This window comes from Hermetia illucens, chromosome 1, assembly GCF_905115235.1.
Source record: "Hermetia illucens chromosome 1, iHerIll2.2.curated.20191125, whole genome shotgun sequence".
Taxonomy (NCBI): domain Eukaryota; kingdom Metazoa; phylum Arthropoda; class Insecta; order Diptera; family Stratiomyidae; genus Hermetia; species Hermetia illucens.
Window position 1 is genome coordinate 180340664 of NC_051849.1, and position 24382 is coordinate 180365045.

The 24382-nt window shown below is 38.1% G+C and overlaps 2 protein-coding genes across 6 annotated transcripts in view; one reads left to right on the plus strand and one right to left on the minus strand.

Moving 5' to 3' along the window:
* LOC119646844 (rab3 GTPase-activating protein catalytic subunit) overlaps nucleotides 1–24382 on the plus strand; it is a 477376-nt gene that overhangs the window by 46426 nt on the left and 406568 nt on the right. The window lies entirely within an intron of this gene.
* Nucleotides 1–24382, minus strand: part of LOC119646843 (vasorin) — a 395527-nt gene that overhangs the window by 7839 nt on the left and 363306 nt on the right. For 2 of the 5 annotated variants that reach the window (XM_038047465.1, XM_038047463.1), the window contains exons 5-10: nucleotides 13035–13334; nucleotides 11969–12919; nucleotides 11476–11889; nucleotides 10420–10940; nucleotides 1808–1952; nucleotides 1067–1206 (exon numbers count right to left, since the gene is read on the minus strand). In XM_038047465.1, coding sequence (XP_037903393.1) covers nucleotides 1067–1206; nucleotides 1808–1952; nucleotides 10420–10940; nucleotides 11476–11889; nucleotides 11969–12919; nucleotides 13035–13244 — 2381 coding nt within the window. In that variant the 5' untranslated portion in view covers nucleotides 13245–13334. Of the gene's footprint in view, nucleotides 1–1066; nucleotides 1207–1807; nucleotides 1956–10419; nucleotides 10941–11475; nucleotides 11890–11968; nucleotides 12920–13034; nucleotides 13335–22213; nucleotides 22823–24382 lie in introns of those variants that run through there. The other 3 variants (XM_038047464.1, XM_038047460.1, XM_038047461.1) reach the window with 2 other exon arrangements.

A 24382-nucleotide genomic window follows, 5' to 3' on the forward strand; every position in this document is an offset into this window, starting at 1 on the left:
AGTGAATTTCGGTGGGCGTGAATCTCCAGATACTCGTCCTTGCTGGGGTTATTATGTAGGACGTGTTTTTGGAATCGAAATTTGCTGTCTTGAATAGAATAACGATCAAACTTTGGGAGGAGGCTATTTAGAATGTGGTTTTGTTGTGGAATCCAAATAAGGGGAAAGCACCCATTTTCCTGAGTATTGTTTTGTTTAAGTAGTTTTCAGTGGCTTTGAAGAGAATTATTGTTGAAGAATAAGATGAGATTTGTAATTTGTTTTTCATAGACCTAAGCCAGAATATTTGTTGGCTTTTGTACTATTCTAGGCAATGAAGAAGGTGTTCCTTGATCAGTTGTGTAGATTTGGTAAGTTGTATTGTTGTACAGAGTGGGTTTAAAATCGAATCTTGGAGACAGATTTAGAACTCACAAGGATTCTCGTGAGCCGTTTGTGGAGCTCAGTCCTTTAATATAAAATGTTTACAAATAAAGCTGGTTTGGAAGGTGATGTGGTGCTTCTGCCTAAAACAGAAGTACTTGCACATAAAGGCTACATTTTAGGCAACTTGTGGGTCATGTTTCATTTTATTTATAAGTTTATTTATTCCTTTAAATTGACCGATATTTACGTGCGACGGATATAGTCCCGTGTGGATTTTAAATATTCCTCCAGTTATCAAAATTGTAGCCATTTGAAATTGAACCATCTAGTGTTGCAGGAATGCAAGTAATTCCACTTTTTCTCGACTAATTTCTTCCAGATTCAATATTTATTCCCTTCAGATTGTGACCCACTTTCATATTTCTTATGAAATCCCAACCCATAGCTGAAATGAACGACTCCATGGTGAAATCCTTTCAAATAATCGATAATTAAAAATAACAAATGCAGCAAGAAACAGTTCGATGACTAGGGAAAGAACTACAAAACCGAATAGCAAACAAGACTATTACAACCTACTTCCCTCCACATCAGAACATTAAAATGAAGACTTCATGATTGATGATGATGATGATGTCGTAATTCTATCCGCTTATCGTCATTATCGCTCTTTTTTTAGATTTTCTTAGTCAATACATACCTGGCTTTTCCGACTTTTCCCATTCCAGAAAAATGTGATGCATGACTCCTTAAATCGTCGGCAATTCCCTGATTTTCCATTGGGTAAATTCTCGGTCGAGGAATCGATCGACCACTATACGCTGACACTTGATCCCAATCCTGCAATTAAGAGAAGAATTTTTAAATTTTATTGCAATTAAGAAGGGAATTCAAGATCGTTCGTAATGACAATAGGAATTACGGCGACTTGGGGGTTATTTTTAATGCATTTTCAAGGGAAATTCAAATAAACGTATTGCTGGTGAATTCTAGCGAAAATTTATGAAGGATGTACAGATTTTATGATTATGCAATTTTAGTACTAAATCGAAGCATGTTTCGTGAGAATTAAATCGCGGAAGTCGTTGCTTCTCCAGGATATCCTTCTGAGTGTTTAAATTAAGAAGAGTAGATGAATTTTTTTGCAAGACGGAAGACCAATTATTACTGAATACCAGGAGACAAAAACTTGTCCGGTTTAACAAGGAATTTTTTCATTAAAAGCGCAGACAGTTTAATTGCTTCCATTTCTTACAAGAATAGTGTAGAAAAACTCGTTGGCACATTCATTTAAGCAGAAGAAATTAATTGCACTGTGCTTCTGGAGTTTTGTATAATTTTTACATTTCATTTCCGATTTATTCACTTACTTTCTCCACCTGAGCTCCGTGCATTGTTTAAATATTCAAAACGAATCCCCACATCGAGTTCTGTATCTTACCTTGTGATTGTTGAATGCTGATAGTGTAGCAATCGATCCCAATGGTCCTGGACTTCCTGTTGGGCCACAACAATTTACTGGTAGACCTCCCATCGGTAACGGACTCTTTTGCTGCGAGTTGAGAGCTTGAAGCTTACGGGAACGTCTTCTGGAATTAATTTGCAATTGAAATGGGGAGGAAGGAGGAATGTTTGTGGTTTGTGTTAATGAATTTTGTTGTTCTGATATTTGGTCAATTTGTGGATAATATTAATGAAATATAAATACACATTGCAGGAAGATGGTTAATTATTTTAGGTTTACCGCAAACCTGATTATAGGACGGATGAGGAATTTACTAGATATTTTAGTGTGCGGAAATTGAAGATATATTTCGGTGTTATCAAAGTGGGATTAGTGAGATTTGTGAACGGTTCGTTGTTTTTTAAACTTTTGTTTATTTTATGAACTATCAAACTACGAAGATACTGAAAAGGCCAGCGTGGGGTAAATTTAAACATGAATGGACCCCAGAAATTCGGAAATATGAAAACTAAAACTGTTCAACTTTATGCTGGAATCGAAAGCGACCTTTTCCACTTGTTTTTTGGTTATATTTTTTTGCTTAAAAAAGAAGTAGCTTTGAGGAATATTTTAGCCGGAGAACTGATTCGTATTTACTGTTATTATTAAGGAAATTCTTCACTTTTCTCTTCTATTTATTGAAGTTGAAATCAGTGTTACCAAAAGATATATTTCGAACTCAGCGTCAAATTGAAGCTTTGATGGTCATCGTATAAGGTTAAAATATTGTCCTTCACTTTCCTTATATTATAAATGGTTCCATCAACTTTCTGAAATGTGATAGAAATTAGGTAAAACATGACTTTTGTTTGAGAATTGAGATATTCCTAAGTCCGACATCCACTTAATGGCGGACCGGACCAATTGGAACATACTTCCAGGGTTGCGGTCTACGGCACCCTCATTTTTGGGCAAGCACCCAAGTCGCAAAAAGTATATGACCTGCGGTTTATTAATCCCTCGATTCTCAAACAAAAGTCTAGTTTAGCCACGGCCAGCTTAGGCCTGAATTTTACAAGGCGCCACCTTGTAACCACTTCGGTTACGCTGCTCTCAGGGCAGAGGAGCGTTTGATGAGTTGCTTCTGCCCTAGACGAAACCGCAAGTAAAACATGTTTTTAGCTTAACGCACTGTGTCAAGAGAATGTTATCATAAGCTTCATTTCTCTTTAGAGCTCCCAATAACCGGTGCTTAGATAAAGTCCCACCTCTTTTTCTGTAAATATTAGAAATGATTGTCTCATAATTGTCTTTCTTTATTTTTCTCATCCCAAGTCCAGTTGGTTTTTTCTCTTTAAATGACAAAATTTTCAACTGGGTCTATTTTTCCATTGACCTTTACATGTTTACATGCTTTGCATTCAAATGCCAAGATGACATGGGTTTCCTGATTGCAGTGAATACACGAAAAGAATCACTTTTATTCAATACGAAGGCAAATTATGGGGACATATTTCAGATTCAATCCTAGGCGCGGTACGCATGTTTGTGCTACCTTGACGGAAACCTAGACTAGTTATTATGGCAGGTTAGATGCATGCCGCAAAAATAGTGAAAACAAAAAAAAGATCACTGTGATAAAGTTGGGATTGTATGGAGGTTAGAACAGCTTTTCCAAGTTATACTTCGCCAGGAGCTCGTGAAAGATTTGCCACGATGAAGCACTCAAGTACTGGCGATCTTCGGTTGCACGCAAAATATCCTTTTTCTCAGTTTTTTGGAAGTAGCTGCGTAGTAGGAAGTATTTGTGATTTATTCTGGGAGCATAAACTACTTATATAACGTTGTCTGTGCTGTCCATACTTGAGGGGGCGATCAGACCCGAGTCTGCAATGGGACTCTTCTGAAGTAGCTCTTCCAACGTAGCTTAACCGGAGTTTATCTGGTATCACGAGTTTCGTGGTGGTTACGGTTACACCCATATCGTGGACAGAGCTAGTTGTGGACCCAAGCGTGCAGTTGCGCTCTATAATTCGGGCGACATACTCTTAGTTGTGGCAGAGGTGCTAGATAAGCCTCGCATACACTGGTATGAGCCTGCGCGCCGGGTGCTGATTGTGATTGTCAATAAATCTATGTTCGAAGAGGACCGTGGGATTATGCCTATATGCCAGGTGCTCACGTTAAACGTTCTGGATCTTCATGTACAAGGTGTAGCTACCAGTATTGTTTTCATTTTTGACTCGTTTGTTCTTATGTTTTTGTTGGGGAAGCCTTGCATGGTATTTCTTGGCACTTTTTCTTATTCAATTTGAACATGTTGCAAAAGTTCATTTCCTTTTGCTATGCTTGTGTTCTTATTTGAAAGTTAAGTATTTGTATTATCATCACAACACTGATTCAAAGTTCAGTAAAATAGGCAGACGAATCACATTATCGTTGGTGAGGCTGGTTTCGGCTGTTTATAGCAGGGATTGAAGCTTACCCCCTCAGTTTTTCCGAAACATACCCAACAACCTTAAATAGCAACTACTAAGATTCACGATGCCAGGACTTGCCGTTTAGGTCCATTTTTCGAGCTTCAAAATCTCTGGCTTCCTTATGTGCTTATACATTGTCTGTAAGTTATCTAAGATTTCGAAATATTTGGCTGATTTCTAATTCTTTCTTCCGTTGAAAAATGCCATTTTTAGAACCACTCGTATCGTACATGACATAGTGTACAGTATTTTCGTACTGCGGATATCCCAGCGTGATCCTTGCCATTATATGGGTCTGGGTCATCATATCTGAGAGGGATTTATTAGCGCTAATATCCCGTTTGATTTTGTTAAAGTTGACTATTTTGAGGGTCGTCTTCCGTCTTCAGTTGTCTTAAGCATTCCGATGGCATTGTCCCAGTTAAATTCTTATAAAAAACTGCCCTAATAATAAATTTGGTGGACAGATGGGAACTATGAAATCCCTCGCAAACAATGAGTCACATAAATTTAGGTGGAGTTTAAAGGAGAGCTCCCCATACGTGCAATAAGGGATTTAACAATTTTATTCACTGGATATAGTCGTGTAGAGTATCACATGAAAGGTCTCGGTTAGTATTTTCCGACACTGATGTTAGTTTCGACGTGAATTGCAAAGTGCGCCAGTAAGGAGTCAAATCGCACACACTTAAAGTGAGACAGGACTCATTTTCGGAAACTACCCAATCCTAAAAAATCAGGAATGCGCGCTTATATTTCTCTCTTCTGATATCTGCTCAAATAGAGTTACTAATAGTATATTACCAACTTTTAGAAATTTACTGAAAAACCTAATGATGAACCTAAGGGGATCCTAGGACTACTAAATTTTGCAATAGCATAGTTCTCCATTGGCTGATAGCATTGGCGCGAGATATTTAAATCGCTCATTTCTGGGCAGGTCGCTGCCGCTAACAGAACTGAGCGATTTAAATATCTCGAGTCAATGCTATCAGTCAATGGAGAACTGCGTTATGATCCTCACATAGGGTAACACAAAGCCTTTTATACCTGAAGCTTCAAGCTTACATTTTCCCGACTGAAGTGAACTAGATGGCCTCAAAATCCATCAGGGGTGCTAAGTAGAGTTACTGAAAATTGTTGATGCTGTATCCTCAAATTATGCTGAATTATTGTATTCCAACTGCAAAAAAAGCAGTAATCAGGGGGCATCTATTCGCCATAATGGAGTGATACCAACTTCCGGGATCATTGGTCTGTCATTCAATTTGATGAATATGGATATGCTTCCATGAATTCATTTAGCGCATTCAAGGTATCTAAGCGCAACATTCTGGCATGAAGTCACTTTAGGTGCTTCCTAGGGTCAGCAGTTTATTTTGCCTTAAAATAAGCAAATTTGCTGGATAACGCCAAATCGTAAAGGCTATTTACTTATATCAAGCACCAATTTCGGGGGACGCGAATTTACCTATAATCTAAGGTGCGAAACGTTTCAAAACCGCATTTCCTTGCACACAGGGCCAAAAATTGACATAAAAATCCAGAGCGCTTTCCAAGAAGTGAATACAACAGTTTAAAGAGCAAAAAAGGATGAAAAATTGATCGTGGTTTTGTTTTGCGGAACTTCGGCTCCTCGTTGCGCCAAGCACAAGGAAAATTTAAGCAAAACAGACTAGAAGTATCGCACTTTATTATTTGTAAATATTTGTATGCAAAGAATGTCAAATGGTAAGGTACCTTGAAGAAACCATGGTTGTTTGAAAGACATGCTTCCGTACGACTCTCTAGAATAGGAAAATATTAATCCTGATTGGAGTAATGTACTCTCCACCGAAGCTTCTGTTTAGGGTTTTCTGTTCATACCACGGAGTTAGTGTTTTGTTTTCAAACCAGTTCGTACACTGTATCGTCAAATAGCAATCAAAGAAGCTTTCCAAGAAGAGGTTTGCCCTTTTTCATCTGCTTATACCTTCTTATTGACAAGTGGAAATTTACAAGGAAAATATTTTGTCGAAAGGTCGAATTTCGGCTTATCGTAAAAGAGGACAGGACTCGTATAAACCCAAGGCCCCCTAGCTGACTCTGCTTCTTATTTTTATTCATCCTTTGTCCTGTTTACAAGCGGGGTCGGCTCGTCGAAGTCTCTAAACTTCAATTCATTGGCTATTCTGAGTAAAACTTCGCACGTGGTTTCTATCATGACTGAATCCAACTTACAAAATTATGGCAAATAACTATGAATGACCTTTTTCCGGGGAATTATATCATATAAGAGAAGTTATCGGCTCTTAAATAAAATAACTAAAAAATAAATGCTCTCCCGAGTGGCAGACAACAACTTTTTTCCAAGGATTCATCAAAGAGAGACTATTTTCAGAGACACATCATTACTACCTGTGTTATTTCGCCAAGCAAATTTGAATGAACTTTCAGTGACAAGACGAATTACGAACCTTGGACGGTGTCTCTCGTATTCGGCTGAACTGCTGGTTTCCTTTAGGCTCACCTGGCCCTTCATTGAGTGTAGAATATTTGTGCTTTTTCCGAAGGTATTCTCGAACAAGCAAGCTCAGAAGCGACACTAGGCGTTGCTCTACAAATGAAATGGTCGGAGACGTATCATATTCAGTGTAAGTTGAAGTGGAACGATTAGTATTTTCAGGGAGAGCATGTCTGGTTGGAAGCACTTTTCATTCTCATAGGAGCCCGATTACACGATTCGAGTAGCACGCATGAGTGATTAGTTTGGTTGTGCTGAAGCCGTTAACAGTATGTCTAGTTTGTTAAAATTTCCAAGTGAGGTGTGAAGCCACCTTCATTGATAGCACGTCAAATACCAAGTGACCATTTGTGTCTTAGGCTGCCACGTAGTTCCCTATGCTACGCTTAAGACTGGCTACTGTAGTTAAACTGGTGGCGCGTTAGTTGACGTCGAAATGGATAAATGCTAATAGGGTGACCTTCAAACTGAGTTTCAGATTTAGATTTTACTTGTAACATTGCTGGACCAAAATTCTTTATTGGCCTTAAACTCAGTAGTTCTTCGTCCTAAATAAAATATGATAATTCGGTCATTGTCCTTCTGAAGACTACACGCTAGTTATTGTACGCAATTAGGATGCATCTACTGATTTTGGTTTCTTTTCTCTAATTTACTTAAAAATTATCGAAGAATAACTCCTCAGATGGTATCACATTCAGTAGTTATAAACGTGACGTAAGTATTATAGATGATGCAACAAAAGATAAGATGATAATATTGAAAACTAGCTACTACTAATATATCAGAAACTATCCAGCTGTAAAATTTTTGAGTTTTCCCATTCCCAACTATTCAACTTCAGTTTTTCTCCAAACGTCTGTAATCAATTTTTCAATTAAGGGATATATCAAAAGCAATTAGATCCAGAGAAGACAAGGACAGTGAGAATTCCAGACTATGCCTCATAATTTCTCAAATTGAAGGGGTTTTATACCAGAGTGTAATTCGTCGTGGATTATATTGCTCTGGTTAGTTTAATTTGGCTTTACGCGCATGATCCAGTCGTTTAATTTCTATTTGCTTGTTGCGGTCTTACTGAGGGGGTAATCGCAATTTTCGGTAGTCCAGGGTTTCAAGACTGGTTCCCTTGTAAGTTGTTGTATCGTGGAAGAATGGCGTATCACTACTCTGGCGGATCACAAAGCTACAAATAACATATCACGTAACTTATCAATTTCGTGAGCTGGAATTTATTTTGCAGTTTACGATGAAGGACATTTTGGTCGATGCTTAGTCTGCGGTAGGATTCTGATCATATACTAGAAAATGCTGCTGATAGGTTGTTTCGCAGCGAGAGGATGGTATGTAGATAGGCTTGCTGAGTAAATAGTGGAAGCACTCAAGTGTCAATTATGAGCCCCACCAGTGATTATTTTGATAGTTTTCTGATAAGATGCAGTCTTTTGCGAATATTAGGAAGTCTTCTAGTGACAGAGAGTATGCAGATTTTTCATTAAAGGTAATATTTCCTAGGTATCTTCATCTGAGCTATAAGAAAAAGGGGTAGCTGAAATGCTGGGCCGTCTGCATTTCCTTCATCCCAATCTCCTCTAAGCGCTAGTATAAAATCTCGTCAGAGAGAGGGAGTTCTACTAGGGCTCTTATCGAGGTTCTATACTAGCCCTTAGAGGAGGTTGGGATGAATGAAGTTCAGACGGCCCAACATTTCATATGCAGCTAATCCGTTTTCTTGTAGATCTCAAAGGCAATAAAAATTCCGCTCTAACTGCCTCGGTTCCTTTCAAGAACATTTTCGCCTGCTTGCATAAGATAAGTTCCTCTATATGGCTGTGTGAATCCTTGCAGATTCGAACAGATTTAATGGTGTATTGCTTAATTCCAAGAGTAACTCTGTTCCAGAGGGCACTAAATTGATAACGTTTCTCCCTACTCAAGACAACCTGCTAGCAATTGAAGCATCGTTCAATGTTTTTACTGCATATGACAATTCCCATGGCTCCTCCTTTTATTATTACCAAGCGCTGATTTTCAAAATCTGAAAAACAGCTTTGCTGGGCGAGTTCTCCTGACAATCGTGGAGGATTGATCTTATCTATTTTGATGTCGTCAGTATGTTATAATGCGACAAAATTGGTGCTGATTACTCATGATTTAATTAATTTTCCTAAGTGATAGTGCTAGCGAATTAGGAAGCAACCTTGTACAGAAGAATTCCTATAATTCGTATGGTCAAGAAATTGACGATTTGGTAAGAAATATCGGGTTAACCAATTATTGGTAGTGCAAAATAAAGAAATTTGACTATGGGAACTAGCAAATTTGGACCAATTAACCTGAAATACGAATAATCGATGTACGAATTATCGGGATTCTACTGTATTTGTGTTGACTACCTGGGTTTGGTACGTTATTCAGTGTTATTGAGGACCACAGACTAGCAACTTGTCGTGGTCCATGTTTAGTTTCAGTGCAGTCCTTTCATGGAACTAAGTCGTATTTGAAATTATTATTTTTCATTTGTTTCTCAGTAGAACTTCTTGCTGAAGCGAATTTGGTGGAATAGGAACGACCAGCGTTGGATAAGTCTGGTGGTACCTAATGATCATCTGGTCTTTCTAAATATGCAATAATTGGTGGTTTCTACGTAACAAGACGTTGAATAGGGCGGTAGCTTTCCCTTTCCCCTTGCTATCATTGCACTTAACGAAGGTACCTCAGAAAATATGGATATTGGGCGCGGAATAGCCGAGGAACATTACATACTTCTTAAGGGGAAGTATATCCATAGTCACGAAAGGTGCGTGGCTACTACACTATGCCTTGCTGCTGTCTACCTGGAATTTGAACTAGACGTAAGGAAGGGATCGACAGTTATTCTGAAATGCAAGATGGGGAATAGCTGTCGAAGTGGACCATTCTATCTTTAATACAAAGTTATGGGCTCAAGAGTCAACTCCTGAGAGAAAGAAATTTCCGTTCTTGTATTGTATTTCGGGAACCAATTATTCTTTTCTTCAGAGTGCTCTCTTCTAGCGTAGCTGTAGTTCGGGAAACAATTGTCCTCTCCGTTAGTGTGCTCATACTTCCAGAGAAATGACGAATTGGATAGATAGTTCCGAAATCACCGACGACCAAATTTTCTCCGGACTTCAACTATGGTATCTAACAGTGTCTAATGTGGTATCCTTCGTCTACTTTCAAAATTCGAATCAAAACAGATACAAAGGTGGGTATTCTACCTACATATTGATTATGGAGTCTAATAGATCGTCTTGATTGTGTAGTGAGATGACCATAATCTGGTGCCGAATCCTGGTCTAAATTGGGAGAACTAATATGTGTCAATTTACTAGATGGTTAGCGCGATTCCAATATAAAATTAGAGCGACGGGAAAAAGCTTATCTAACAAAAGGTACGAAAAGGATCTATAAAATTAGATTGATAAAACCAATAGATATTTACCGAATTTACTATTGAATTCCGTTGTATTCTGAAAAAGGATTTGTATTGTTTTCCATTTCCTAGCAACTATTTCAGTTTATTGGGAAATATAATTGGAAACACAAATGGAATCATAACCATCCTTCCTGCAAAATGCTATCAAATTCAAAATTGTACATACCTGCTTGCTGCCAAAAACACAATAACTGCAACAATAATCGTTCCACAGATCGCTGCACTGGCTGCTATCGTAATCTTATCCATATTGGACGTTTGCGATGACGAGGTTCTCACTTCACGGCATTGTGAGTACGGAACATTGTCGGGTGTAACATTCAATTCCTCCAGCGATATAACACAAACAACGATACACTCCTGTCCTGGGACATTTTTGATTTTGAACTCTCGCTCGCTTGCCTCTAGTGGTGGTCCTTGTTTGAAAGTTTTTTCACCGAACAAACGGTAAACAACGCGGAATCCTAATATATTGGCCGTATCCGAATCCCATTGTATGATTACGGAGCTATCCTGACGGAATGCGTTTTTCACCTGTACTTCGTTGGCATCATCGATACGAGTGCCACGTTGAGGTGGGAAGCCAAGAACTAGAGGTGGACGTTGTTGCTTGTGAGGCGAATTGTTTTGACGCCACGTCGATTGAGTTTTACTGGGGGATTGATGCTGAGTGGCGGCCGTTTTGAGCTGGATTTTCGAAAATTGTTGAGGATACGATGTAGAGGCGAAAAAATGGTTAGTCGAGAGGATTAAATGTTGATTAATATTTGCATACATAGTAGGGTTTCTAGTCGGATTAGAAGTGATAAAAAAGTGTGTTCAGTTGCCGAAATCATTCGTTGCGTTTTTGTTTGCAAGCTAATGAAAATTCAGCAAGTTTTCAATTGAATTACATCCTGTTTGCCTATTGCCTTCATATTTTTCCGTTAGCTTTTAACGTGGCGTTGTATCGCAGGAAAAACTGGAACGTCATGTGATTTTAACTAATTGAAACTAGGGTTGCAGAGAAGGTCTGGCTAATGTATATAGTATGGGGTCGTTTCTTGTATCCACTTTGATATCCTCAGAAGCAAGCGTTTGAGTGGGCCCGAAAGCTCCAGGAACATTACACATCATGAATGATTTCGAACTTGGAAAAAATTCAAGCCAGACTTCCGTCCAAGGATCACACTTTTCTCTCACTGCTTTCCTTTTATTGAAAAAAGTCATCAACCATACATACCGTGCTTGGGTTCAGCGTTGTAACTACTACTGTTGCTGTAGGGGGTTGCGTTTTTGGTGGGGTTGGTGGTGCTTTTGTTGTTGTTACTTTTGTGGTTGAAATTGGTACCGCTGAAACTGTTGAACTTTCTTCAATGGGTGCTTGTGTCGTAGATTGGGTAGCTTTCTTAGTTGTTGTAGTGGCAGTTGTTGATTGCGTTGGAGCTTCTGTTGTGGTCGACGAGGCAGCTGTTGTGGATGGTGCTGCCGATGTTCGTTTTGTAGGAATCAGAGAATCAACCAGGCCTACGGGTCCATTTAAGTCTACATCAGATTCGGGGCAGGTCAATTCGTCTGGTTGAATTGAGTAGAAACCACGATCCCTGAATCGGGATGGTGTGCCGCAGAATTGTGGATTACGTTCGCGAGATGTCACCTATTTAATTGGCAAGAAAAATAGAAATGATTTTATTTATGACGTCAGTTCTGTGACTAAACAGAGCGAATTGACTCACCTGTAAATCACCATTACGTATCCAATTGGCGACCCATTTTAACTTACAGTCACAGTGTAAGAACCGGCCACCTAATGATAATCCACGCAAAGTCTGATTTAAATGCAACAATGCCTTCTCAGGAACAGTAGGTAATGGATTTCCATCTAAGGCTAACAGGGTTAAACTTGGATTTCCACGGAAAGCAACATCTGGCAGTGCCGTGAGTAAATTGAAACCAATATCGAGAACACGCAATTCTCGCAAGGGATGAATAGCACCAACAGGAAACTCGGATAGTAAATTATTTAAAAGACTCAAAGAACTCAACGATTTACGAACACCCGTGAATGCATTCTCTCCTAAATTTTGTATTAAATTTCGCTCTAAATTTAAGGCAGTTAACGAATCGAGTCCTTCGAAAGTTCGAACGCCACCTGGTCCCGGCAATTCACGTATTCCGTTCTGTGATAGATCTAAGAATGCTAACAATTTCAATCCGCGAACAGATTCAGGGACACGTTTCTGACGAGTTCCTTTCAGATTCAAATTTTTCAAACTTTCCTCTAATCCACGAAATGCGTTGGGTGATAGCGTAACGTTGTTATCATTCAATTTCAGAGTCGACAGCTTCTCTAGTCCTTCAAAGGCGTTATCTGGTATCCATGTTATTCTATTTTTGGATAAATCTAGCAGATTTAATATGGATAGTGTGCGCAGTGCCTTGATAGGAACTTCTTCAAGTAAGTTGTCTTGAAGATTTAAATTTTTTAGCAAGTTCTCTTGCCCCTTAAAACTAGTATCTTGTATTTGTTTTATCTTGCAGCTACTCAATTGGACATTGTGTAGTTGAAGATTGGCGAAAACATCGTTTTCAAGTTTCTCAATTGTTGAATTGTTAATGTAGAGTAAATCGATTGGAGTGTTTTTGGCGTAACGATTTAAGGCATCGATTAGAACTGGAAAATTGACCTGGAACGAAGGACATATGCATGAACATCGGAGTTAGTAGTTGAAGATAAGAACACCCCAATATCCTTTCCTATTTTATATTTATGCCTTTTGTAAAATGAATACTGAAACTTACTTGATCACATTGCACTGATAATTCATGTCCTAAATTGTATGCGCATAGACAGGACGTTTGCAAGTCTGGAATTTCTCGTTGCCATGGACATTGTGCATGAATTGTACTAACAGTTGCTAAAAGGATTAATACAAAGGATAGCCAATATTTGCTGCGGCTACAACTATATTGCACCTGTCGACTTGATAAATATTGACTTGATTTTGCCATTTTTGGAGAGTAAGTTACAGTTGCTAAATATTTACACACGGTACCGCCACGTCGTGTCTACTCGGCTTTTCAGCCGATTAACTCGTTTTTCTGTAAAGAGAAAGAAAATGATTTATTTAAAAACTTTGCTGGTTGTATAAATGAAGAAATAGGGATTCACGATCCCTTGAGGCTGGAAATGAGTTATGAGTGTTAGTATGTTTTTTAGGGGAAGGGGGTCGATTAGGAGATGCTTTAAGTGACATTTTAAGGTGGAACCGAGTGAAAGCAACGCAGCTCACTTTGCTTTTTTTCTCTGGAATTGAATATTCATCATCATCAACGGGGCAACAATCGGTATGTCCCAGTTTTGCGCCGAGGTACACCAATTGGAACGCTCTAAAAGCTGTCTGACGTTCTGGTCTACGCCGTCTACCATAGATATTGCCCTTATAGACTTTTCGGGCTGGATCATCCTCACCCATACCGAGTAAATGCTCCGCCCACCACAACCTATTGAGCCAGATTTTATCCACACTTGGGTGGTCGTAGTATTGCTCATAAATTTCATTGCTATGTAGGCTACGGAATTGTCCATCCTCCGATAGGGGCTAACAATTTTTAGGCGGCCAAGAGTTCGCAACTTTTCTTGGTAAGAACCCAAGTCCTCGAGCATTACATGAAGATCATTGTGTTGTATAGTAAAAACTTTGACCCTATGGTGAGACGTTTTGGGCAAAGCAGTTTTTCAAAGCTGAAATAGGCTCTGTTGCCTGCCAACAATCGTGCGTGGATTTCGTCGTTATAGCTGTTATCGGTTGTGATTATCCACCTTAGATAGGAGAAGTTATCAACGGTCTATCTTTAGTGTTCTCTTTTGATCAGTGCGATTTGATGTTGTCCCTTCTTTTTTCTTTAGGTTGACATTGCCACCATGTACTTCGTCTTGCTTTCATTAATGTGCAGCCCGAGATCTCGCGCCAACTACCGCCTGCTCGATCTGGATGAAGATGGATTGTACATTTTTTTCCATAATGTCAATATCGTTGAAGATTAGTTAACAAATTATTCCATTTTTTAACTATGTCATTCGATGCCGTCGCGAAACTAAGTAGTCAAACATTGAGCAAACAGGGGGGTTCACTATCTACAGTAGTGGTTTTACATTAGTCTGCGGGCTTGACGACCCCTTTCAATGATCGACGAGAAACTGTTGAATTTTAATTTTCAGTTAATTTGACTACTGTCCTTATAAGCATTATATCTGGCAGCCCTTACCTTTGGCTCAGTTCATCCAGTACCCTTTTTCCAATAGTTTTTAACCGATATGAATGTACCTACTTTAAATAAAAATTTTACCGATCTGGGCGAAAATGGGAAACATGTTTAAATTCGGACCTTCTCTCTTACGAGGTAAGTCCCGAAAGGACTCAACTTTAAAACACGTCGGGAACTGGAAGCTCGTCGTTTCAGGTGTGAAAGGTTTTGTGGATTTATGTAAAAATACTTGGGGTAACCATGGTTCCATTTGTGCGCACTTTGCAGCGTATATACATTAAATATGTTCGACTATTCACTTTAATGTTATACCGACATTTTATGTTTGGTTCAGTGATTTCCGCGAAAGAGGTGAATTTTACCTAATATCACGTTGTTGATAATACTTAGTTCGATTTTCATCAAACTTTTCAGTATGGTGCTCCATACGTATGCCCTATATTATTGGAAAATTCTATGGTTATAAAAGGATTTGCAGTAAATTTGTAAAATGTATTAATATATTGATACTAACTTTGTCTGAATTGATATCGGGATGGAGAATATTTTGAAGCCTAGGAGCGAAATTTGCCGATTTGGATAATGGACCTAAGTCATATCGGACAACCAACTAGGCTTGAGAGCGTTTGTTTTGTACTCACAGAGCATAAAACTGAAATCATTCTAATTACAAACTGAAGAAAGAAAACCTCCATAAAACAAACTACCATAATTTCACTACCGGCGCTCCAATGGCTTCAAGCTACATCTTGAGATTTAACAACAAAACTTCTGGAGTAAGTACAATGCTTGAAAGAATGTTGCGAAGTAAAGTTTTTAGAGTTTTTAGTTCGACCTTGTTTTATGCAGCTCTCCTTTGGGAACAAATCGAAATAGTGGCAGAAGAGATGAGACGATGAATCAAAAGAACGCTGGACCTACATAATTATCCCAGATATTTCAGAGTGGTTTAAACGATGACATGGGAAAGTTTTTTGATCTAGTTGTATAAGCGGACATATAGGGTATTACGCATATGCCCGATATTCGAGATGATTCTGGAGGATGTGGAACATGTTACTTTTAAATTCCCGGCTTTGGCTACGCATAGGGCGGAGTTGGAGACTATCATCGGGGGCTATTGTCACAGCTTTGAAAATAACTAGTAAAGCGTTGCAAAAAATTCATAAAAACAATCCATAATATTCTGGGGAAGGAGAGGATAAAAGATAATAACGCGACTTAATAGGAGGAGGAGATAGTTTTAGTGAGTGAAGATATTGCACACCCGGGGTCAACGGTAGATTCTGAATTTTTCCACTTTCTAGCAATTAAAAAGGACAGACAGACAGACAAATAGTAACCCAATTTTAATAAAGTTTTGTTTTTCAAAAACCCTTAAAAATAAACGATCTTAGGGAACAAAATTGGGTGATAAAGTCCGCGAAGAAGCAATTCATACTTTAATTGATTTTAGGCACTGTGAAAAAAAGGGGTGAACAGAGATTGTCTTGATGAGAGAATACTTTCTTTTTTGCAACCAGGAAAATTCATCAATCTGTCTTTGTCTTCTGAGCCGATTAGTCTATTTCTTTGACCGCTTTTGATGCGAAGTGATAGATCCATATTTGATTCTTACCTATCAACCAATGTGAAAATTTGACCATGTTTCTACGAAACGTCGAGAAGTATTCAATTGGCATATCTTTCCAACGTTGTTTTTGTTCGGTTATGAGTAAACGGGAAAATGGAAGAAAAGGAGCAGGCAGAATGTGCCCGAAGAATAAGAAGACGACATTCAAGAAGTAGCAGAACAGTAGACAGAATTAGAAATTAGCCCGAGGATTCTTTGACGAAAGATTTGTTGAGATAAGTCGAAACTGTAGTGTAGGAGGTTGAAAAGCCATTGTATGAAAAAGAGAACAGAGAGAAGACGGCATGAGAAGGCCATGAAGCAGGTTCTGAAATCTCAGGAGGCAGCCACTCGGGAAGATGGAAATTTCCAGAAGTAACTATTTGTAAGATGACAAGCTAGAAACTGGAAAGTGCGAAGAAATAGGAAAACATCGAGCAGAAAACTTCAAGCAAAGAATTCCAAAGGGGCGGAAAGCGATGATAGTGATTATTGGTTCTTGGAGGACCGAGGTGAAAACAAGCAACAAGGTGCAACCCGTTTAATGACTTGAAAATAGTAGTGGCTAACTAAGTTATAAAATCGATGAATCTAACACATACGTGCATTTTTGGAAGCCAGTGTTGCAATTGATATAGAGGAAGGCACGTAACACGAAACTAAAAAAGCATCGTAAGAAGTGAAAGGTATCGGAAGGGATGGATAAATCGAGATGAAAAACTCAAGACTTTAGCAATAATTACTATTTAAAAAGCGAAATGATAGAAGCAATTGAAAGGCAAAAATGATAGGCGAGCGGATGAAGAGCTGACTGGAGCAGGTATGATAAGACTATTGGGAATGATACAAAAATATATATGGTATTCACCCATGGTATGGTATAATCCGTCAACCATACCGACGTGCCATCGCACGCGATCTGCTGAAATGCTCTTCAGCTCTCTCCAAGACTTCCCGATACGCCCGTACTTCTCCTCTACTGACCTGCGCCAAATGTTTTTGAGGGGACAATTTTGACATTTAACCTAAGGACCAAGTCCATTGACTTCCGAAAAGATCTTATGACCCAATGGTCTACAGATGTTGCATTTTGAAAAAATATGTACTCATATTTTAGCTAACTAAAACATTCGGATGGCGCAAGTGGTTAGAACGCTGGACTGTGGCTGCGGGAAGTCGTGGTTTAAACCTCACTGGTGGCAGAGGGATTTGTTATCGTGACTGGATGTCGGATACCAGTCGACTCAGCTGTGAATGAGTACGTGAATCAAATCAGGGTAATAACCCCAGACGAGAGCAATGCTGACCACATTGCGTCCTACAGTGTGGCATAGTGTACCGTCACGGTCTTGAATGAAGTGCCCTAACAGAGGCTTTGATCCAATATGGATTGTTGGGCTAGCGATTATCATTATTATTATTAAAACATCAAATGAAGGGGAGAAGAAGGAAAGGGAAATTACATTGAATGCATTTGGGGACTTTAACAGAGTATCTCATATGGGTTCCGGATCAGAAACTACTGAGCTATACTCGTACATGATCCTGTAGAGCAATGATTTCATAGTTGTTGAAATACAGACCATAGGACGACAGAGCAATGGATTAAGGAGCACGAAAGCGATGTGAAACACAATCGCTTCGCAGAGTCAGCTCTAGAGGAACACAAACTGGTATCGGGGCAATAATTTTCCTTCGATAAGACCTAGGTACTGTCAAAAACTGTCGCATATTACCCACGAAAACATTATGAAGCTATAGAGATAAAAAAGCATCCTAACAACTCTAGCGAATTCTACTTTCAAGTTCGAATTTCTTGGACACTTTACTTCTATGTGGCACGTGAACGTCATCATGGACCAGGGTACATCTCCACAGTTCCGAACTAAGTCAAGACTTATAGCGCTCCGTTGGGATTTGACTGCAAACTTAAACAAATTCTCCTGATATTCGGCTATTTAGTTTTGACTAATCCGTCTCTTTCTTAAAAAGGAGAATTTCTGAGACTGGCTTGGGCGGGTACTTTCACAGGAGGTGGGGTGATGGGGAATTCGAAACTTACCAGAAAAATGAAAAACAGTAGTAAATAATGATGGTCAATGTTCTGAACACTAATAAACGAATAGGTATTTCAATATATCATTTCTAGAAAACTTTTTCGCAACAACTAGGTTTTATATCAGAAAATATTTTTTCGGCCCGATGACACTTGCTAATAAGAGTTTGCCAATGAAACGGCAATATAGTAAGAAGCGAGTCTTCACTAGCAGCACATAGTTCCGTTATTGAGGGGGTGGGGTGTGGTGTCACTTTGTGCCGATTGGAGTATGTAGAACAAATATTTCCTAATCAGTAGATTGAATTCTATAGTTTTTCATGCCATGTTCAGTTTTTCTGAGTTTTTGATGATAAGTGTTTTGTGTATTTATTATTTTTGTAGTGGCTGACTCTTGCGAATTGAGCGCTCCTGTTAAATACTCTTTCCTGCTCGAGAAAACTATCTTCAAATTTTACAGACGCTCTATAAGGATGATAATATGGCTTCAAAAAATGTCAATTGATGCCAAACTTCCCTGCGGTGTCTTTTGATGACCAACATTAATAAAAATATCGAAAAAATCCTAGAAATTGACTGGCAAAATCGACGTCGGACCAATGATATATCATGGTTTGGAGCTATTCTTAGTGACTTGCAGTTCAATGCAGAGAAATTCGTGAAAGTGTGTTGTGCTTCGGAGGAAGATCCTAATGTAATATTCTGAAACAATGTAATAATGAAGCCTATAGAAGATGCCAAATCGTCTTGTCCAAAAAGCTGCCCCAAAACACAACAGTTAACGAGGTACTGTGAAGTTTTGAAATGGTTGGCCTTACAGTGAGAAAAAATCGGTTTTTAGCACCAGGCTAATTTTGCAGCTAATTTTGATGTTGGTATGTTGGTATGTTTTTAGTCAAAAATGACGTGGTGTTCCTTATGTCTTTATATTCACCTGATTTACTCTTATGACTTTTTTGTATTTCCGTGAATGAAAACGATATGAACAAAGAACATATCACAGCCATTGGTCAAATGAAGAAGGATGCCCTAAAGAAGGGTCTACAGCTGTTTTGAATCAGGAAGTAAAAGCCTGAACAGAAACGTTACGTATTTTCAATGGGATTCAATTATTTTTACTTATTATAAATAAATTATATGTTGCCCTTCAAAACATCAGTTCTGTTGGTATTTTTGAATATTTGAATGCTTCTTTCGTTAGATAAATGAACGAAAACAATAGAAAAATGCCAGCATCGGTGATAGACGATGTTTTGGTAGGATCTATTTGTAACGTGGAGATGTGGCTGGAAATAAATTTATCTTGTTTGCATAATAAAATAAAATAATAAAATTCCGTCGATTTTTTCAAAGTCACTAATTTTGACGCTTTCCAGACATTTAACAGGATTCCCTCCGCTAACTGTATTTTGGAACATACCCACTAACCTTCCATCCGCAATCTCTTACACTTTAAGAATACTTCAAAATAGAAGATTTTTGCTTACTATTGGAGTAATGCTTGGAAGTGGTGTGTTATTTCGTATCAGGTTCCAGAGGGTGAAAGAGTTTAGTTTAATATGCAACTTCTGAAGTGTTTGAACATAAAATTACATTAAAATTCAAAAAAGGATTACGTTTTAAATATGATTTATATCCATATAATGTTGGCCGATACATATATGGTGGTGAGAAACATATGGGAATCGCTTTCAGCCACGCTGAACCCAAGGCAGAGGTGAGGCAGTGTCTGATAAGTTACTTCATTTAATAAAAAAATCGTGTTTTGGTAAAAACCAAAAGAGCGTGAACAAAAAAAAGCGAAAAATAGTTTTTCCGAACTGGTCCAATCCAATAAATCTTAATACAAAATTACTCATTAGAATTGAATGAATCTCTTTGGACGACCGAAAGTATCTGATTAAGTATCTCTCCAATTATTTTTAAACATTAAATGTTGGGTGTCTGATGTGAGTACTTGATTAAAATCACAACAGAAAGTCCGCCGAAAAAGTTTCCACTCTCAAGTTGCGAGCACAGCCCTTTTGGATGCATGTTTGTTGTTTGACAATTGTTTGATTCATTCATAATTTTTGCGAAAATGGAGGAATCGCAAATTAGAGATGAGTTGCGGAATTTCTACTTGTACCAGTTGGTTTGACGAAAAACGTTCGACACGCCCAAAAAATTACAATCGCTGTCGATAACTACTTTACCAAATTGTACTACACGACTATCGAATTAAGGTTAGAGAACAAGCAAATCATCATCATCAACATGTTTAAAGAACGTGCTTCTCAGTTATGGAATCAAGGCATGAAAAAGCCTATCACACGTTTGGTGCCATGTTTGCTCATTCCGGACTAAAAACAGGGTCGAACTAACTTTTCCAATGCTCTTTCAGCGCCGTTTAGGGGGCAAGGAATTTGTGTTTTGGTGCCACATATTAATAAGCTCCAGAAATAGAAAAAGGCGGTCAAAAAGACGATCCGACCAGTGAAGTAGTGGAACAGGATTTAAAGACTAAAAGCATACTATGCATTGCTGATTGACAAGCTGAAGGCAGAAATTGAAAAAAACGTAGTACACTTTTAGAGAAAAATTGTATTTCCATCAAGATAATGAATGTCTCATGCCTCAACGGTTGTCTTTGCGAACATCTACAAGTTACGGTTTAAATTGGTTGATGATCATTCTTACTCACCATATCTAACACTAAGTGACTTTTTTGTTTCCTAAGCTAAAAATCTGGGTACCTGGTCACTGGGGCGTAGAGCAAAGTGAAATTTCGAATGCCTTAATGAAAGAGGGTTTAGTTTCTCCGATGTCCTGGTACCATTGGCAAATGCTGTTTTTTCTCACAAGGCTCAGCAAATTTTTCCTGTCAATACAAAACGAATATACTGTCGAAAAGCGACAGGACATGCTAAAGTAGCTGAACATATTTTCATGAGAATGAGAATGAGAGTTCTATGCCTTTTCTGTTACGAGTAAGCGGCATCTACAGAACACTTTCTGCTGAAATGCTCCGCTTATAGGTACCTACTTTTGGTGCTGATGTACTTTAGCTGCAGAAGGTAGTATCACATCCAGTAACGGAGATCCTGCGATGCATAAATCAATCCGGGATATATGATATGGGATATATCCGTTAGATATGGGTACCGAGTACAATGGACCATTCCATCTTATACACACTCACACACAATTTAAGATAAAAGATTTTCTTCCCAAGCCGTAAAGTACTATTTGGATGGGATAAAGGAATGGCAGCGCCGTTAGGAGAAGTCTAAAATAAAAATGAATTTAAAGAAAAAATTGTTGAGTTGAAGCGTCTGAGTGCACTTCATTTCGAGACCGGGAAACATTTGGTCAGCATTGTGCTCGTTTATGGTTATGACTTTGATTTGACTTAGCTATTCGTCTGCAGCTGATTTTCCTCATTATGGAAGTGCTATAAATCCCCTTGCCTAAATGGATTTGAATCGCAACCTCCCGTTTCGAAACCTAAACGCTCTAATCATCAAGTCAAGATATCTCAATATTTATTAGGTTGTTGCAAAAGTGCACAAAGTACATGAAGTTATAGTTGACACTGGTTATTTACTATTTAATCCCTATTCCATTCTTATGTTTCTAATATTTATGTTGCCTTTCATTTTCGTTAATCTGCAACATAAAAATGATTCACCTTAAAATTAAACCGGTTGAGAAGAAGAGAAAATACTGAAGAAATGGACAGTTAGCTCTCAAAATAAGGTATTTGTTTTTTCATGAAATTGTTACCCAATAAAGGAAATAATCTTCTCAACTCGTATAATCTTATTTAAATCTTGGTCAACAAGCTACCAAACCATGATTCACGTTCTTCTAAGAAATTGGAGAAAGCAATTAAGAGCTAAGACGGCAGTTGAGGAAATCCATGTTTCCGTGTTTTAGTTTAGCCTTAATTAGGCCACCTTCCTTTTGGCAATGAATTGTTAGATAAAATCATGATCTGTATGCAACCACCTGAGGATTATCCTTTGAAATAAAAGCCTCTGTATTGTCATACGAAACACATACCTAACTATCTTTTCTCAAGTATAGCCTACTGCTTGTTTCAATCTTGTACCGACAACCTTTTTGGGGAATGCTTTTCCGCTTTTTGCTAGTTCACATTTAAATAGCAAATCTGACTTAGGTTCACATCCATGTTACACTAGATCAATTTCACTTTTCTGAGACAAACGTCCCACTGCTCATATTTCAGTGTTTGTACATTAACACACCAAACGAATCGTCACACTCATTCTGTTCATACAGTTACTCATTAGCAATTTATGCTAAAAAGCCCGCTTGTAAAATTGGTAACTTTCTTTCAGGATGATCGATAATATAGCACTTATCAAGGGTTTCCACATATTTTCATCTAACTTTCACATTATTTTTTAATTAAGTGACACTAGCACTAAAACAAAGTAGTTAAAAACATTAGGTCAAAGGTGTTGACTTTTTCCCATTAATCACGGAAAAATAAAAAAAATTAAGACCGCTCTCTGTGTACATATTTCCCGGCCGACCTAAATGCGTAATTTGTTAAAATTGAAACTATTTTCCGAACTTCAATTCAACTAAACTCCACCAAGGGGTCCAAAAACCAACCACTTTTCAACAATAAACAAAATTATGTTCTGAAACCGACGCACACTCCGCAGTCTTAGGCTCAATAAAATTATTGTTCCTAGACAACTCAGGAATTTTTTCTTCAAGCCTATTTCGTATTCATAGGTGAAACTTGAATTTCTGAGTAGCTATTTATCAACATACCAAATTTACCGGTTTTCCTAGTGATGATCACAAAACAGTTGGAGCAATCAATTTGTCGCACACTTCGGGGGCCGACCTCCAAATTACATCACATATCTTAATTTGGACAATGGGACTTGCTAGAATCGCGTACTCTGCATGACTAGATACTTGTTTGAAGTAAGTTCGCTGAGTAATTTGCATATCGCAATAATTTCAACTATTTTGATCATATGGACGGTTACCATCAGGGGTTCAAAGTTTCACCGAGTCCTAACGGAATTCATTTATTAGGTCAGAAGAGAGTAATTCTAATTAATTATTTGTTCTGCTTTTTAATTAAATTTTTATGCGTTTCAAGTTCGTCACCATTTGGAATATTTGAATGCCAAACGAGCATGAGCGTATGATATGCCGGCAAATATGGTAAACCGGATGGTCGGTCCATACATTAAGAAACGAATTAAAAAAATATTAAAACGTTGACACACTTATGGGAAAATGAAAATATGCAGCGTGGTGTCGGTAATGCGTTGTTATCTCGATTTTTGTGCTTCCTTTTGTCTCCACTTAAAATAGATCTGATTTGTATCTGACATTTCAGTTGGATTGCATCCACATTTGCTCTTTATCGCCAAAGAGACAATAGAACTGCCTTGAAACCATACCGAAATGAAAATAAAATAAGCTCACCTGATGCGTCAATATATGTAAATTGCCAAATGACAATCCAAAAATTTATAGTCATTCACTCCTCGCTTTTGAATAATTTACTCACCAAACAGCATAACCGGAACTCAATTCTAAGTCGTCTTGTCTTGTAATTTTCATCCAGATATCAGATAATTTTGCGATAATTTAGTTTGGAATGGTAATTTTTTGATACTTAAGAGAACATGAGCGGCAATTTTGGATCTTTTGTTTTGGTTTTGATTTCTATTATGGTCATAGATTCGTCCTTGGATGGATTCATGGAATCCAGTTGATGATGATGACTTTCATGACCTTTCCGCCTCATGTTTATAAACAATTTGTATTTTATATGGTCTGTCGCGTAAGATTGATGACACTTTTGAAAGTTTTTGATGGATGATTTTAGATTGTCGATGTTTGTTAAAGGAGATAAGCAAGATATTCGAGGAAACTTATCTGAGCTTAACAAGAGTTTCAAATTAAGTGGTCAATTTGTGGGTAAATATTCGCCGTGATCAAAAGGAATGTTTGTTTTCAAAATTGCAGCAAATATGTGGGATTGATGATTGCTAGTTTTGCTTTCTACCTACTTGAGCAAATACATCAAAAGATTAAAGATGGTTACTGCGAAGAGGTTGGTAATAAAGGAAACTTTAAATCATTCTCCAAATTCTATGAAGATGGTGAATAAAAGTGAGATTAAAACTCTAAAGAAAAGAGCAGTGATCAAGATTGATCCACACAGGATTAAAT